This window comes from Myotis nattereri (assembly GCF_964212035.1).
Source record: "Myotis nattereri genome assembly, chromosome: 8".
In the NCBI taxonomy this organism is placed as follows: domain Eukaryota; kingdom Metazoa; phylum Chordata; class Mammalia; order Chiroptera; family Vespertilionidae; genus Myotis; species Myotis nattereri.
The window spans coordinates 67,316,666-67,334,348 of NC_138083.1; the positions used below are offsets into that span (position 1 = coordinate 67,316,666).

General features: G+C 41.1%; 1 protein-coding gene across 1 annotated transcript in view; it reads right to left on the bottom strand.

Moving 5' to 3' along the window:
* The window catches only part of ARFGEF2 (ARF guanine nucleotide exchange factor 2), an 84,324-nt gene that overhangs the window by 64,194 nt on the left and 2,447 nt on the right, over window positions 1-17,683 (bottom strand). The window contains exons 2-3 of the mRNA XM_081096602.1: window positions 5,188-5,218; window positions 4,412-4,535 (exon numbers count right to left, since the gene is read on the bottom strand). Of these exons, the coding sequence (XP_080952728.1) occupies window positions 4,412-4,535; window positions 5,188-5,218 (155 nt within the window). The remainder of the gene's footprint in view (window positions 1-4,411; window positions 4,536-5,187; window positions 5,219-17,683) is intronic.

Consider the following 17,683-nt stretch of genomic DNA (forward strand, 5'->3'; position numbering starts at 1 on the left):
AGAGAAGATCCTGCCCTGATCCTTGATACAGTAAGGGGATGGGAAGAGAGAGACAGAGGAGGGAGGCCTTTGGGCAACTGGCTCACTGATACGTGTCCAAGGAAGCTGCATGCACAGGGGTATTCATTGTAACCCCAAGTTAATATCCTCTATAGGGGAAGGGATAAATAAAATAGTAGCATTAATATTCCACATACCAGTAAAAAGGATTGTCTTATATTTGCCTATACCAATATAACTAGATCTAAAAAAGACACTGCTAAATAGAAAAAAACTGCAGGAAAATTTGTAAAAATGATACCATTTATGTAAAAAAGAAAAAAAAAAAAGAAAGGGAGGAAGAAAGAAAGAAAATTATAAGAAAGAAAGTAAGAAAATTATATACCTAAACAGGCAATTGGATTTGGGGCTAGTGGTCCAAGGGATTTTGGCCTCATTGGTAATGTTCTAAAAATATTTTAACAAAGAATGTAGTCATATTCAATTTATATAATTACAAATTTGCATTTAAAAATCCAAAGTTTTCTAGAAATAAGAGTTAAAAGACAATGTTTGTGGTATGAACAGGACAGCTTAGACCAGTGGTTTCCTACAGCCTTCACTGGGGTGTAAAAAAAATATTAGAACTTTATTTCTACATATTTTTTTGTCTTATCTTTTTAAAAGTTCTATTTTCTTATGTTTTGTAATATATATAATTTAATAGCAGTAGGACATATGTATAATCTTACCATTGAAGAAATATGACATTAGGAGGATAGTCTTTAAAACATTTTGTTACTGATATGTGCCTGGAGAAACATGGAAATCATTCCTTAACTTAAACAAGACTGAACTGAACGCTCCTTCCCTAGTCCTGGCCTTGGGAGAGGGTGTGGCAGACCAGATGCTGAAGGAAAGGAATGCAGAGGATCTTCATCATTTATTAGAAGTAAGCAGAGGGGAGGCTTCTTCCAATGGGGAGAGGAAATTCTGAGCTAACTCAAACCCAGAAACACCTTTACCACCCATCACCGCTCCAACCTCAAAGAAGATACCTTCAAATGCCCAGGGCAGAATGTGGATGTGTATGCAGCTGGCTCCAATCCAGCCAAAACCAACCTTTACCCAGCTGGCCTTCCATTTCCAAGACAGAAGTTACCTCACGCATACTGGGAAAAGCCAGTCAAACAGGCTTTGCAAGGACAACCACCAAGAGGAGATTAAATTTTCATTTAGTATTTTTATGTCATAAAAAGGATGACACAGGAGTACCTAACAAATTAGAGAACTTCCATTCTAAAAAAGAGCTAATCATATGTCATAAACCCCAGACAGGCACTCTACTCTTGAATTTTCAACTCAAAGTCAAAGCAGGGCATCAATGCTTCCAACAGAAATCATACACATGCACAGATTTCCAGAAACAGAGTATTTCTAGGATAACAGACCATATTTTTAATTAAACTGGCCAGAACTACAGGATAATAGTTGGGAGTGGGGGTTAGCAACCTTTTTCTGTAAAGGACCATATACTAAATATTTAGGCTTTGCAGGTCATATGGTCTCCATTCCACCTACTCAACTCAGCCACAGCAGCCACAGATAATACATAAATGAACAGGCATGGCTATTGCTATGGACTGAATGCTTGCATTCTCCACAATTCCTATGTTGAAGTCTTAACTCTAATGCGATGGTATTCAGAGGTGGGGCCTTTGGGTGTGATTAGGTTTAGACAAGGCCATAAGGGTGGGGTCCTCAGGAAAGGATTAGAAACACCACAGAGCTAGTGAGCTCTCTATGCCATGTGAGGACACAATGAGAATTTGACTATCTACAAACCAGGAAGAGGGCTCTCATCAGGAACTGAAATCAGCTGGTACCTTGATCTTGGATTCTCCTGCCTCCTGAACTATGGGAAATAAATGTCTCTTTTTTAGCCACCCTGTCTGTGGTATCCTATATAATAAAAGCATAGTATGCAAATTGTCCCCCTGACCGGGAGTTGTCCGGGATTTTGGGCAGGGGGTGGGGCCGGCCAGGGGAAGGGAGGGAGTACTTGGCTGGCAGCTGGCAGCCACTAGGAACCCTACCAGTGCACGAGTTTCATGCACTGGGCCTCTAGTTTGTTGTATTACTCCAAGTACATTAAGGCAGCTATGTTCCAATAAAACCTCATTTACAAAAGCAGGTGGCAGTCCAGATATAGCTCATGGCTATAGTTTAAGGACTCCTGGTTAAGAACACAGATGTGGGGTAAGGAAATCCCACACATCCACCCAATTCCATCTCTTCTGGGCCAGGGGAACTTGGTGGGGCTTGTCATTTTATTCTCCAACCCTCAGTTTCCTTGATTCTAAAGTAAGGCTAAGAGTAAGTAACTCAGGGGGTTTGTGAGAAGATTAAACTTGATGATGAGAATAAAGCACTTTGCACAGGGCCCAGCATAGGCTGAGCATTCAATACATGTTAGCCATTGTGCTTAGTATATCAATAACATTAACTATCAGCACCAGCCCTGTGCCTCAGCAGACATAACCAATCAATCATGGCACTTTCTAAAGAAACCCAGATGAGGCTTCATGTTTTCAACACAGCTTTGAAACAACCATAATATAGAACCTATTCACTATTCCTGTTCTAGAAAGTACCAATAAATATGGATCTCTTCAACATATTTTTAAAAATGTATCCATCTTTTTTTATTGATGTAGGCTGCCCACTGGGTTTAAGAATAAATGTCCTCTGAGGTAACCAGAAACTCCAGGAGTAGATCATTAAAAAAAATACAGGGTGGTGAACACATAATACAACCTACAGACAATGTATTTTAGAATTGTATTTCTGAAACAAATATAATTTTAAAATGAAAAAAAAAAAATACAGGGATGCTGGACCAGGAATTAAATCCAAGTTGTAGCTCTATTTCTGTCTCTCACTATCTGTATATCATTGAACAAGTTACCCTAACTTCTCTACTCCTGCTTCTTCATTAGTAAAAGGTAATTTATGACAAGGTTAATGGTGGTCTAAATACAGTTGATCTTCATTATTTGCAGATTTTGGATTTGTAAATGCACCCACTCACTAAAATTTATTTGTAAGCCCAAAATCAACAGTTGTGGTGATTTTGTGGTAATTTGCAGACATGTACAGAGCAGTGAAAAATTCGAATCACTTAATGCACAGGTTCCCAGCTGAGATCAAACAAGGCGACACTCTGCCTTCTTGATACAGTCCTCATACTGTAAGCAGTATCTTTTTTGTGGTCCATTTAGTGTTATGTTTTTCCCATTTTGTCCTTTTAAAATAGGGCAAAAGCTTGCCAATTAAAATATTCCCCAAATCTAGTGCTGTCTAGAGTTCCTAAGAGAAAGAAGATAGTGGCGTGCTTTATGGAGACATTATGTGTATTAAATTTTGTTCAGGCATGTGCTATAATGTTGTGGACTGTGAGTTCACTCTTAATGAATCAGTAATATATATCAAATAAGATGTCTTTAAACAAAATACCCAGAGAACAGTTACATACTGATCAGCTGATGAACATGCTGAGGCCAGAGGCTCAAGGGAACCTAACTCTATATTTTTTCTAGGAACAATGGTACAGAATTTATTAAACCAGTGTTTGAAACTATTATGCAAAGTGCAGAGGTCCCAGAAAACCTCAGGGTATTGCCCTTGGATTCCCAAAGTGAAGTTTACTGCCACACCAGCGGCCACCAGTGAAGCTGAACTCCTAGGTCCTGTCTGGTCTGCAATTGGCCACACCGGAGGCAGTATTTTGGTGCTATTGTTTCACTGCCACCCAGCCTTTCCCAACACAGGTTTTATAGAGTACAGAAAACAGAGAAAAACAGGGCATGCAGGGGAAGGAGATGGGCCTGTGTAAGATCAAAAACGCTGTTTTCTTGACTGAGGAGCTGGCCAGGCTCCCAAGGTCTCATAGTCTGCTTAACTGATGGCCCTCATCATCTTCCCACAGGGTGGGAGGGGGAGTTGGAGCATGGGAAGAGGCCCATGTTCCCATTTACCATATAACAGTTTTATAAGATTTTACTACAAATAATGAGATTTGACTATATCTATTTCTCTACTTGATTTTATGAATTTTAATGCCATCAAGGAAGAGATTAAATAAAAATTCCTTAAGTGCCCATGTGTAGCAAATATTCCAACTAATGCTAAAGGTTTCATTTAGAAAAACATACGTAAGAGAGATCAACAAAATAGTGTTTCTAGGGAATGAATTCTTTTTTTAGCTAAGGTAATTAGTCCCCTCTTACTTCCCTTCATCATGAGACCTCTGTAAAGAATAAGTTGGGATGTGCCTTTTTCTGTCACCGCAGAAAGTATTCTGAGTAGCAGGGGACTCACTAGTGTGGCCTGCAGAGAACCCCCTTTACACAATTAAGCTTAAACATGGTACCTGCAAGCAGTCGAGAGACGTGCTGACCACCCGTGGGGACTTGGACTGGCAAGCTAGCTCGAATGGAAGGAAATACTTGTCAGCTTCAATGAAGTTTGCCTTGGGTGGTGCGGCAGTGCCAAGCCTGGGAAAAAAAGCAGGAGAGGGCCAGCGAGGGAAAATGAGAAAACAAAAAGTTTGCTTTTCCTACACCTAACTCTAAATTCCCATCCCATCTGCAATCATTTAATTAAAAATACCTACAAACTGCATCTGTGGGGCTAAACAATTCAAAGTTAATACATACATGCATTTGGACAAAACACCCAAGTGCCACGTGCAGAGAGCGAGGTCTCAGATTAGCGAGGTGTATCGACTGCATCCGGGAGTGAATCTTGGCATTGCCATGTCAGAGTTCTATTTCTGAAATGTGACTACTGGCTTCATTTCTGTGAAGATGAGGAACAGCCACTTATAGGGGCAAGCTGTCCTCCTGCTTAAGGAAGCATGACATACAAGAGACAAGGGCTTTACCTCTTGTCAAGAAAAGGTACAACAGCATTAACTTGACCTTTCTTACTCTTTCCTCCAAATACAGTTATTGAGCCAGTAACCTGTTAACCTAGCATCGGTTCAAACACATACAGAGCTCTACAATGTGTCCAGCTCTGGGCTAGGAGAGTATGTGCTGCCCAAGGATCAGAAATCTAAGAAAACATGCAGAGAAATGGGTCCCCTTAGTCACTACCTACTCCCTTAATATCGTATTTCAGCAAGGAGAAAGTGCCCCAGCTTACCTCTGCTTTTCTATTTCTGCTTTAATTTCATCTGATGAGGAAGAAAGAAAGGCCTGTTAGGAATATGCAATGTTTATATAAAAGGAAACTTTACTAAAGACATTCATAAACTATTAAAAATAATATTTATAAGATTTTAAAGTACAGAAATACTGATATGAAGTGATGAAAATGATTTTATAAACAGTAATAGCTAACACATAGCAGTTACTACATGCTAGGCATTGTTCTAAATTCTTCACATATTTTAACTTATTTAGTACTCATAACAATCCCATGAGGTAGGTACTACTATCTCTTACTTAGAGCAGGACTTCTCAACCTCAGCACTGGTGACACTTGAGGACAGATAATTTAGTTTGGGGCTGTCCTGTGCACTCTGGGATGGTTAGCAGCATTCTCTGGCCAGTAACACCCCCCACTCGCCTGCAGTTTTGATAACCAAATATGTCTCCAGACATTGCCAGGTGTTCCTTGGGGCAAAACTGCCCCTGTTGAGAATCACTGGTTTAGACAGGGGAAACCAAGGCACAGAAAAGTTAGGTAACTTGCTTCCTGTTACCTATCAGGAACTGGGGAGCCAGAAATGGAACTCAGGCATTTTGGCTCCATAGTCCACGTTCTGGCTATTCCCCTATTCTACAAAATGTATGTTAATGTAGTTATCAATATAGTATGGTAATACAATAACACCTCAACTGTATAAAAATATGCATGGAAAACTGCAAACAAATAAAATATCAAAAGCTGTCTAAGTAGTAGGATTTTTTTTCTCACATTTTCTATGGTAAGCATATGTACTTTATTTTTCTTTTGTACTTTATTTTTTAAAACAACAAATGTGTTTTTAAAATTGTGGTAAATATTCATAAGATAAAATTTACCACCTTAACCATTTTCAAGTGCACAGTTCAGGGCATTAAGTACATTCATACTATTGTGCAAAGGCATATATAAATTTTATGAATTCAAATTAACTTAAAAATCTTAACCACGGAGGTTACACTTACGGAAATAAAGTATCATTATTTATAAATCACAATGTCAAAGAGATAGTCTTATTTCCAGAGGTACAAGGGTTTACACCACTGAAACACCAGAACACCCTATCTAAACACCCAGAATTCCCTACACCAACTCAATCATACATGTTCATATACGTTAGGCTCAATGTATCCCCAACATGGGCCAATGAAGCAGCCTACCCTGAGTGCCATGCACGTATCCAGGTAATGTCTAAAACATCAGCCTTCTTTATACAATCTTGAGAGCCATTGGTTTGAATATGGCATTAATTATCCTAGCAACCCCAGAACACAGATCTGGAAGTTACAAATTTCCTTTTTTGGACACCTCTACTCTAGACTGAACTTTAGAATGTGAAAACTGAATACCTGGACTCACTAGAGGTGGCAAATTGTAACCTTCAAACCAGTCTTTCAACGTCTTCTTACTGCATTTAGAAAACAGGAGCCAAATACCCACATGATTAATATCAAGCATTTTGCTCATGGACCATAAGGCCTGTGACAGAGTTTGTTAAGAGAGCTCTGTGGCATGGTTCCTGCCCTTCATGGACAAGAATACATTAAGGGAATAGTTCCTCTAAGCTGAAGCCCCCATGAAATCTAACCCATGAGGCTGGTAGCTAAGCGTTCAGCCTCTAGAAATCTACATCCATAACCTCAAGGTTCTGCTTGGTGGTAAAATTGTCACTGTGTGACACGCTTGAGGGGCACTTTACAAATATAAAGTTTCTTCCAATCATGACTACCTTGTTAGAGTTAAGCTTAGTCAGTAAACATTTCTGAAAAAATTAGGCCTTTGCTAGAGTCCCTGATAACCTATAAGCTTTAAAACAATCTGTTCTGGAATGCCACTGGTGCCAACCCACCAATCTGTGAATCTATCATCAGGACTGCTACTTACTGAGGTACCCATGGTTATAAAATCAAGTGCAGGGATTACACAGTCAAAGGCCTATGGGAGCCACCAGGTAGGGAACCTCAGGGGGAGAGATGGGTGGGTGTAGGACATTAAGGGCAGGGAGGACCCCTCCCTACCCAACAGTGCTAAGGGCACAGCAGCACCTCTGCTCCAGCTGACTGATACCTCTAGAGACCCTGAGCCTAGAAGTGCCAGTTGTTCTGACTTGGATTTTAAAGTGAAAGTTCTGACTGCAATTCAAAGCAACTTCTACTATTTAAAAAAAATATATATGGCTCAAATAAAACTGTTTTGCAGGCTACCCTGACCCTGGAGCTACCAGTTGACAACCTTTGCTTTAAGGGGTAGGGAAGAATCCAAGCGAAGTACTTTACTGACTACCAAAAAGTAACTGCAGAGGATAAAAGTGACTTTTGAGGACTATGACCAGCACTGTGAGGACAAAACATCTAAGTTTTGTACAAGTTGTATGTTGCTCAGCCCAAGAGCTAAGAACAACTAAGAAGCCAGAGGGCCAGGATTCAAGCTAGATCCTGTTAAATTTTACAGATGAAAAAACAAGACCCAGAGAGGTTACAAGAATAGTAAGTGGTGGAGGGAGACTTGAACCCAAAATTTGGGCTCCAGAGTCCATGTTCATAACCTCTTGGGTACCTTGACTCTCAAATAAGCACGTAGAATTATTCTGTAAATTGTGAATGCAGAACAATATAAATGTTGGTTTTGGTATCATTATGTCAAACTGTGACTGCCACAAAGCATTGGTTTTTGTACTACTCTAATGAGCTCCAGATGCCTTGGGGAGGCTTTTACAACTTGGCTCTGGAGTCTCCCAATCCCCTTTCCTGGCCTGCTGCCGCAGGACCACAGTGAAGGTGCACTCTGGTTTTCCAAGGAGAATGAACAAGGGCCAGAGTAACTTGCAGCAGCATCAGTATTAAGTGAAGAGCAGGGCCAACCGCAGTGAGCAGGAAAGAGAAGACTACTATTACAGAAGCTGTGGCCACAAATCGTTTGTTCACAGATTCTCTTTAGTTTTCTTAATTTATACTTAAGTATTCCCATAAGAATTAGGACTTGTTGCACTCTCTAAACCACTTTTTGTTAAAGGAAAAACAGTAAAATCCTCTCCACCCAGCACAGCAGGGGTCCAGATGATGGGCAGCCTGAGGAGGAAGGCAGCATGGCCTGAGCAGACCTACCTTCTGGCAATTTTGAGGATAAAGGGGAGGGTGGCCACAACAGAAGCAGGGAAGCCAACCAGGCAAGCAATATGGGGATTTGGACCAGGGTGGAGACTGGGGGGTGTGGTGGTGGTGGTGGGGGGGGGGCGGTGTAGAGAGAAGTACTAGTCTGAACCACATAAAAGTGCCAGTTTTATGGTCAAAAATTAGTAGTTTCATATCATCCAACTAATGGATTCTGGATGTAGCTGGATAACAATATTTTTTTCCCCCATTAAAAAGAGGCAGGAGCCCGGCCAGTGTGGCTCAGTGGTTGAGCATTGAACTATGAACCAGGAGGTCACAGTTCAATTTCCAGTCAGGGTATATGACTGGATTGCAAGCTCGATCCCCAGTGTGGGGTGTGCTGGTGGCAGCTGATCAGTGATTTTCTCTCTCCCTTCCTCTCTGAAATACATAATAAAAAAAAAAAGAGGCAGGAAAAGGAACAGGAAAAAGGTGTGTGGCAGGCTGGTACGGGAAGAAAAAAATAGATTTGTGATTCAGGGAGAAATAGGTTCAAGTCTTGGCATGGAGTTCTATTAGCTGAAAGATGCCAGGTGGGTTATTAATTATCCCTGAATCTGGATTTCCAACTTTAAAAAATTAGGATAATAGCCCTGGCCAGTGTCCCTCAGTGGTTGGAGTGTCAGCCCATGCAATAAAGGGTCTCGGATTTGATTCCCAATCAAGGGCAGGTACCTGGGTTGCAGGTTCAATTCCCAGCCATGGTTGGGGCGCATGTGGGAGGCAACCAATTGACGTGTCTCTCTCACATCGATGTTTCTCTCTCTACCCCCTCCTTCCCTTCCTTTCACTCTCTCCAAAAATCAATGGAAAAAATATCCTCGGGTGAGAATTAACCAAAAAAAAAAAAAGGATAAAAGGCAGCCCCATGTGCTTTAGAGACTGTGACTCGGCAGTTGGGTGCAGGTAATTCTCTCAACTACCCCATGAGAAAGGTACTGTGAGATTAATGGCTAAGGCACTATGTGGCATACAGCAGGAGGTCAATAAATGTCTTGCTCTTATCTTAAAACAGGAGTTAGCAACAGTGCAAAATCTCTAGTGCCATAGATGGAACCAGACAAAGCCAAGGGAAAAAAGCAAATGAGTGGAACCGAAATCATCATCAAAACAGCTGACATTCACTAGCGGCAGGTGCCCATTCAGTCTTCATCACAACCCATGGAAGCAAGAGCACTCTTATCCTTAACTGTCATACAGGTGAGGAATTCGAGCACAGAGAGGTGAAGTCACCTGCCCATGCTCACAGCCTGGAAGAGCTACTGTATAGTCAGGATTCACACCCAGACTGGCCGCTCCAGAGCCGGCACTCCAGAACCTGTCCATGATGAGAAGGGGGAGAGGGTGGGTGAAGGAAGAGGAGCATATGGTGGGTCACAGCTGCTCCATTTACTGCTCCACTTCTTACCGGGCATTGCTTTCCCAACTGCCAACTGGGTAATTAGAAGCAATAAATGAGTAGGCCGGAAAGAAAGGAGACCTGAGTGGGGAGGGGTGGAGTGGCTCCAGTTGAAAAGCCACAAGGTCTTCCTGGGAAATCCTTTCTGGGCGTGGCTGCCACCTATGAACCTCTTGGGTCACACCTCCCCCTTCATCAGAGACTTTGGCACTAAGTCACATTCTCTCCTCAAGCTCCACAGTGCCTTCACTGTGTGGGGTGTGCAGGAGGCAGTTGATCAGGTGGAGTGGGAAGTGGATAGATATATGAGCCTGATGTTCATAAGACAGGCCTGGGTTGGAAATCGAGATTTGGGAGTCATCAGAGTCTGGATGGGGATCGGAAAGTCCCACAACATCCCTTCAAACCTTTACTACTCCTCACACATCTGACCTGCCACACCCCTCTCTACTATGCTGCCTTCAATTCCTTCAACTCCCCCTCCAATGATCTCCTTCACTCTAAACCACCCTGGTGTGGCTGGTGACACTGTGAATCTTGTCCCCATGTGCAATGGTGGCACTTCCAACTCCTTCCTGCTCTCTGCCCACAACCTCCTTTCCTTCCAATTGACCTACTCAACTGCAAGCAGGGCCTACTTTTGGCCTGTCAAACTTTGACAAGGCTAATATATCAGGCTTCCCCTATCTTCACTTTCCAGGACAGAATCCATTAGCAGGACTGTTATCTGAATGATATGCAATCGATAGCTTTGTGCACCGCCCCCCCCCCCCCTCTCTGACCTTTACTCTTAACTGCTGGCAAAATTCCAAACTTAGATTGTACTACCATCTCCTTTTGACCTGTTCCCACCTAAAAACCAGACCTCTGACAACAGACCAAGTTGGTAGATCTATAACGCCATAATCAGCACCCCAAATACTGCTACTTAAGCCCATCTTCTCTAACGCTCTGCAATGACTACTGCACATTTCTCTGCTCTCCTTAAACACCCCATCTCTCCCTCCTAATCATCACCACTCTTTACTCATCATCGATGGAGTGGTCCCTACTTCACACAGAAATTAGAAGCTGCCACAAGGAGATTCCCTCTATTTCCTGTTAGCAAACCTGCAAATTGACTTACTTCTGCACCCACCACCTCCACTCCTGCTAGAAGACAGTTGGTGTCCAATCCTCCAGTTCTGCAGTCGCCCATCCCTACCTGCCTTCTCAGGGACTTCATGCTTTCCGTATTATATAGAATCTCATCACTTCTGACCAGGCCACCACCATCATCTCCCACCCAGACCATCATAACCGCCTCTTAACTGGTCTTATTGCTTCAGATCTAATCTGCCCTCCCTCCCCACATTTTTCTCCACACAGCAGCCAGAGGGATTCCCTTGGAATGTAAATCAGATGATATATGCTCCTCTGCTCAAAGCTCTCTACTGACTTCTCATCTCACTCTGAGTAAAATCCAAAATCATGACCTGGGCCTCCAAACCTTTATAAGATCTGGCCCCCCTGCTATCCCTCTGATCTCACCTTCTACTGCCTGCCTCCAGCCTGCTTGTTGGGCTTTCCTGTTTCAGGGCCTTTGCACTTGCTTTTCCTGCTGCCTGGAAGGCCCTCCCTCCCCCAGATAGCCACATGGCTTCCCCCCTCACTTCTTTCAGATCACTGTTCAAATGTCACCCCTTCAGAGTCCTTCCCTCACCACCTAAAACTGTCATCCCTACTGCTCATCATTCTGTATCTCACCTGCTTTATTTTTTCAGTTTATTCTGACTCATTTTTCTAATTTTTCTTCACAGTACTTACCAATCTTGACATATAATGTATCAGTCCATTTGTTATTGGTTTTCCTCAGTAGAATATAAACTTTATAACCAGAGACTTTTGCCTGTTGTCTTCACTGTTCAATTCCCAGCACCTAAGAATTCCTAGGCATGGAGTAGGCACTCAATACTTGTTGAATAAACTGTCCTTTCTCATTCCTGCATTTAACCTTTGCCCTCAGCGGGCTCCCTTCTCAATAACACTGAAACAAGTTCAAGCTTTTACCTTTAAATAAATAAACAAACAAACAACACACCTCTACACAATACAACTTCCATGACTTCCATGTCAGAGTTGTCTGTGCTCACTGCCTGTATCCTCACCTCTCACTCATGCCTCAACCCACTCCAGCCTGGCTTTCACCTTCACTACACCACCAAAACAGCTCAAGCTAAATCCACCCACATACCACTCAATCTGATAGGCATTTTTCCAGTCTCTATTTGACCTGAGCTCCCTGCAACATTTGACCTTATTACTGACCTCACCCTTCTTGAAATTTTCTATACTTCTTAAGCACACATTTTCATCTGCCTTCCGCCTCTTGCCAGCCCATCTCTTCTTCATTTACCTTACAGACTTAACTTCCTCTACTCAGCCAGAGCAGGCTGGGTTCCTAGTTCCCTATGCCTCTCCTTCCCTTTACTCTCTCTTTCTCTTCAGGCCGTCTTACCCTCACCTATATTTTCGATCCCCACCCAGACTCTGATGACTCCCAAATCTCGATTTCCAGTCCAGGCTTGTCTTATGAACATCAGGCTCATATATTTATCCACTTCCCACTCCACCTGTCCAATTGGATGCTCAAAGGCAGGTAATACTCAACACATTCAAGTCCCAATTCATCCCTGACCCCCTCCTCTTCCCACACTCCCATTTTAAAGAACGGAACCAACATCCATCCAGTTGGGTGAGTCAGAAACTTAATTGCCTTAGCAATCCTCGTTCTCAAGTTCATACCCAATCCATTAGCAGGTTTTGTTAGCTTTACCTTCTAAGCAAATGGGAAAACCATTCATTTTGCTCTATTTCTATTGTCACCACTCTAAGTCCAGGCCACTAACATCTCTCATTTAGATGGTGTCAACACTCTCTGGTCTTCCTCTAAGACAGGGGTGGGGAACCTTTTTTCTGCCAAGGGCCATTTGGATATTTATAACATCATATGCATGCCATATAAAACTATCAACTTAAAAATTAGCCTGCTATATTTGGTCAAATATTTAATTAACTCACCCCTAATGCCTTGGCAGGGCCAGACCAAATGATTTCGTGGGACCTATATGGCTCACGGGCCAGATGTTCCCCATCCCTGCTCTAAGATGTTCTGAACACAATGGCCCAAGTGATCTTTCCAAAAACACAAAACTGGTCATCCCATCACCTTCTTCCCTGTTCAGAACTCTTCAGTGTGGTCTCACTGCTTTTGGTCTAAAAGTCAAACTCCTCACAATGATCTCCAAGGGCCCTGGCCTACCTCTCCCACCTCATCCTCAAACATTCTTTCCCTGACTTTTTTTTTTTTTTATAATTGTAAATTCACATATAGTTATACCTTAGTTTCCTTAACAGGTATACCACCTTGTTGCCACAGGACCTTGGCACATGCTGCTTCCCCATACTGCCAAAATGCCTCTGACCTTGACCTATATATATATATTTTTTGTAAATATATATTTTATTGATTTTTTACAGAGAGGAAGGGAGAGAGATAGAGAGTTAGAAACATCCATCAGCCGCCTCCTGCACATCTCCTACTGGGGGTGTGCCCGCAACCCAGGTACATGCCCTTGACCGGTATCGAACCTGGGACCTTTCAGTCCGCAGGCCGACGCTCTATCCACTGAGCCAAACCGGTTTTGGCGACCTATTTAATTTTTATTTATCATTCAGATCTCCGGACTTCCTCAGGAAAGTTTTCCCTCACTTCTTGTTCACTCCCCTTGCAGGACCAGGCTTCTCTCATTCCTGGGATTTCTCAAGTTGCTAGTATGGCCCAGAGGACAAGATCATTTGAACAATGCCCCTCTTCTCCATTAACTGAAAACTCCATGAAAACAGAACAGGGTCCTTGTTTTTTTATTTTCCTTGCATCATAACACCAGGTGTGACACCCAAATAAATACTGTCTAAATGAATTTCAGCCTCATTCAGTCAACAGGAAAAAGAATTATATAAAGAACAAATATAAACTGACCACTCCCTAGGGCTGAGGGCAAATTTAAGAGTTTTATGTCCTAGCACAAGAAGGCTATTCTCCCTATAAATCTATAAAACCTCATAAAATACCTAACAAAAAGCTAAAAGATTTATTTATAAACAAGACAGTAAACCAAAAGAAGTTTCTTATAGGAAGACTCCAGGATTAACAAACATGAAAACTCTTTTCTAAGATAACCCTGCTGGAAAGAAAGTCAAGTATTTTCCTGGCAGGCCCCTCAGCCTGGTGAAAATGGTGAGAACTAAATACAGTGCTGAGCTATTTATGTAGGAGACTCCATGTACTTGCTGATTAAGTACACGCTTTTCACAAGTTCACTCTTTTCCATAAAGAATGGTCTTACTGTTTTCCCCAGCACTGTTTACAGAATCTTCCCTGAGATTTACAAGCACAGGACAGAGCTCTAAATTCATCCAACACTTGCTTCTCTGGTGTCCAAATGTCAGAGACTAGCAAAACGGTCCATAAACCAATGAATAGGGAAGATAGAGAAGAGCAAGCATTCAGCTCCTTCTCCTTTAAACATGGTAACACCAATGCCTCTGAATTTTAGCAGGCCATCTGTTAAGTGCCAGGTACTGTGTCAGTAATTTCACTCATTAATTCACTTAACCATTACAATAATCCTGTGGCATAGGTATTATCACCTCAGGAAACTCAGGCTCAAAAAAGCTAACTTATTAGCCCAGGTTCACAGGACTAATGAATAAGCAAAGTTTCAAACTCAGTTCTCAATGAATATTCCACCAATCTAATAAATAAATACCTTTCAATAACCAAAATCCAATTTTTAGATGCTGCTTCTAGAGAGATGACCTCCTCCCAAAGAATCATCATAAAGCTTTTCAACAAAGAGTAATCTGTCAGGCTCCTGAGTCCTGTTATTCCTCAGAACTTTTATAATATACAGCACTCATAAACAAAATGTCCAATCAAAATACCAGAATTTGCTAAAATTAAATATTTTATTCTACATATTAATTTAAAGCCTTACTCTATCTGCTATGACAATTTAGGGATTTTTTGAACTTATATTTTTCAAATTTTGCACTGAGGTTTTTCCTAATAGTGAGAATAGTTATTTTGAACACATCAAAATTAGAACATCATCATCATCATCATCATCATATGGAGGAAAAAGCAATTTACCATCAGATAGATGGATGTATAAATGTTAAATGTTTTTTGCACATTAATATACAACTAAGAATTATGAATGTACTCCCTTAATTGGCTCCTTCCCAATGACATTTAAACAAATCTTTCATATCTTAAAAAAAAAAAAAAAAAGACAAAAACAACAGAAAGAAAACTTCCCATGATCCATATCTCCTCCTCCCCTTCACACCACAGCCAAACTCTGGGAAAGAGTTGTCTGAGCTCACTATTTCCCTACCTCCCACTCATGCCTCAACCCACTCCAGCCTGGTTTCCACCTTCATCCTGCCACCAAGACAGCTCAAGCTAAGCTCTCCAAAGATCCACTTATCTCTAAATCCCATATATTTAACAGAGTAGAAAATCTACAAATTAATTTATCATTTATGTCAGGCTAGAGCTGTGTTGTATATATAGCTGCTTCCCCATCTGGCTGTGCAGGTGTGGGCAAGTTGCTCTCTGGGCCTTGGTTCCCCTTTCCCTACTGGACCCAAAGACAGACATCAATTATATGAATTGATGAATTCATAAAACTCCAGAATTAATATGAGGGAGTTCACGGCTGATAAAGAGAGATGTCATAAATCAGAAGAACGTCATAACTCAAATGAAACTTAATGGGAAACCCGCTCTTTACCCTCATTTACTTCTTCCCATTAGTCCATAAATTAAACCAAAGACCTATGTAGTAAAACCCTGCAGGAAAAATAGTTGTGATCTTTTTCATTAGAGGCCTTTCAAATACATCCCAACTATAGAAAATATGGTCTCTTTACTTACTGAGTGGTTTACTTACAGAAACTTTATTAAAACTTCATTTGCACAGAAACATCATTGTAGTATAATAACTGTTTAAAGACTTCATATACAAGGAACTTTTATATGGAGAAACAATACAGCATGGTAGTAATAGTTCTTGGGCACTGGAGCCAGATTGCCTGTGTTCACGCCCCAGCTCCATTGCTTACTGGCTGAGTTATGCTGGCCAACTTCTCTGGGCCTCAATGAGGGTAACAGTAAGAACTAAACTGCATGTAAAGCTCATGGCACTGTGCCTGACACATAAGAAATGCTCAGTACATGGTAGATATCATAGTTACTACATAACATGAGATGTTAAAAAGTCACTCAATTGGGTGTCTACATTAATGATAATTCAGGTTCATCAATTGTAATAAATGTACCACTCTGGTGAGAGATAGTGATAATGGGAAAGGCTATGCATGTGTGGGGCAGGGGCTATGTGAGAATTCTTCTCTGTACCTTTAATAAAATTTTGCTGTGAATCTAAAAACTACTCTAAAAAATAAATTCAATTTTTAAAAGTCATTTGAAAAACGTATAGGTATGTTTACTATTGGCTTTACATATTCTTGATAATGACTAAGAAATAATGACAACAATTATAGAACACTTAACCCTTACTTGGCCATTTGTGCATATTAAATTATTAAATAAGATACTGTATCTCTTATATATATGTATTGTTAGAATTCCATTGAAGTTTTTCAGATTTCCAGATAAATTTTTCTATGCTCAATTTAAAAGCACTCAATTATCTTGTCAAGTCTGCAAACTCCATATAGTTCAAGAGCAGATGCCCTGGCCAGGTGGCTCAGTTGGGCTGGAGTGTCATACCACATACTTAAAGGTTGTGGGTTCGAGTCCAAGTCAGGGTATATACCTAGGTTCCAGGTTCAATACTGGTCAGGCATGTAAGGAAGGCAACCAATTGATATTTCTCTCTTCAAAATCAATAAGCATATCCTAGAGTGAGAATTAAAAAAAAAAGCAGCAATATAAGTTAAGGAGAGATCATGGGGAAAAAATGGCTCTTAGACATGAAATAAGACATGAAAGGGAGTTTTAGTGATATAATTATGTTACCCAACAGGGGGCTGAAAGGTTCAAGATTACTTATATGTCAAAAATTTGTTAACATGGTAAAGAGCCACAATGTCCTTGTGGTGATGAATACTCTCACGGCTCTTCTGATTTCTCCAGATAAAGGCTGGAAGGACACAACCCCTACTTGGGAGTCTCTATCTATGCATTTGGCATTTAGTGGAGATGAATCAGTGAGATTACTCCAAACTTTTTCCATTTTGATCATCACTGTTTTTACAAGAGACAACCACCCCATCTTCATTGGGTTTATTTAGCAATAAACACAGTCTTTTTGTTATGTAATTAAATTCTTATTTATTGCATCTACAAACCAAATAAAGAAAAAGCCACTGCTGAATGAGGAACCAATGTAGGTTAATATACTACATTAAGCCAGAGCACTTATAGTTTCTCTGGTTTGTAGCTTAAAATAATAAACATAAGAAAGAGCAGCAAGCCTTTACAGAGCACCTACTACATGCCAAGTTCTTTGCACATGTCAACTAACTTTATAATAACCCTTTGAGGAAGGTGATCTCTCCAAGATCACAAAGATAACAAGTGGAAGGCAAGGAAACGCAGGCAGTCTTGAGTCTAGAGCACACACTCCTAATCCCTATCCAGCAGCCCCTCTCCCCTCCCCTGACAAGCTACAATTGGACTCATACCACAGAGGCTGTTTCCTGTTAAGTGCTCTTCTCATTCAAGGATTTCGACTTTGAGTAGTCATTTAACGTTCCTCTTATCAAAAATTAATGATAATCCACACATGGTAACCTCTAAAATACTAGCTCCATTGCAACCCTTCTT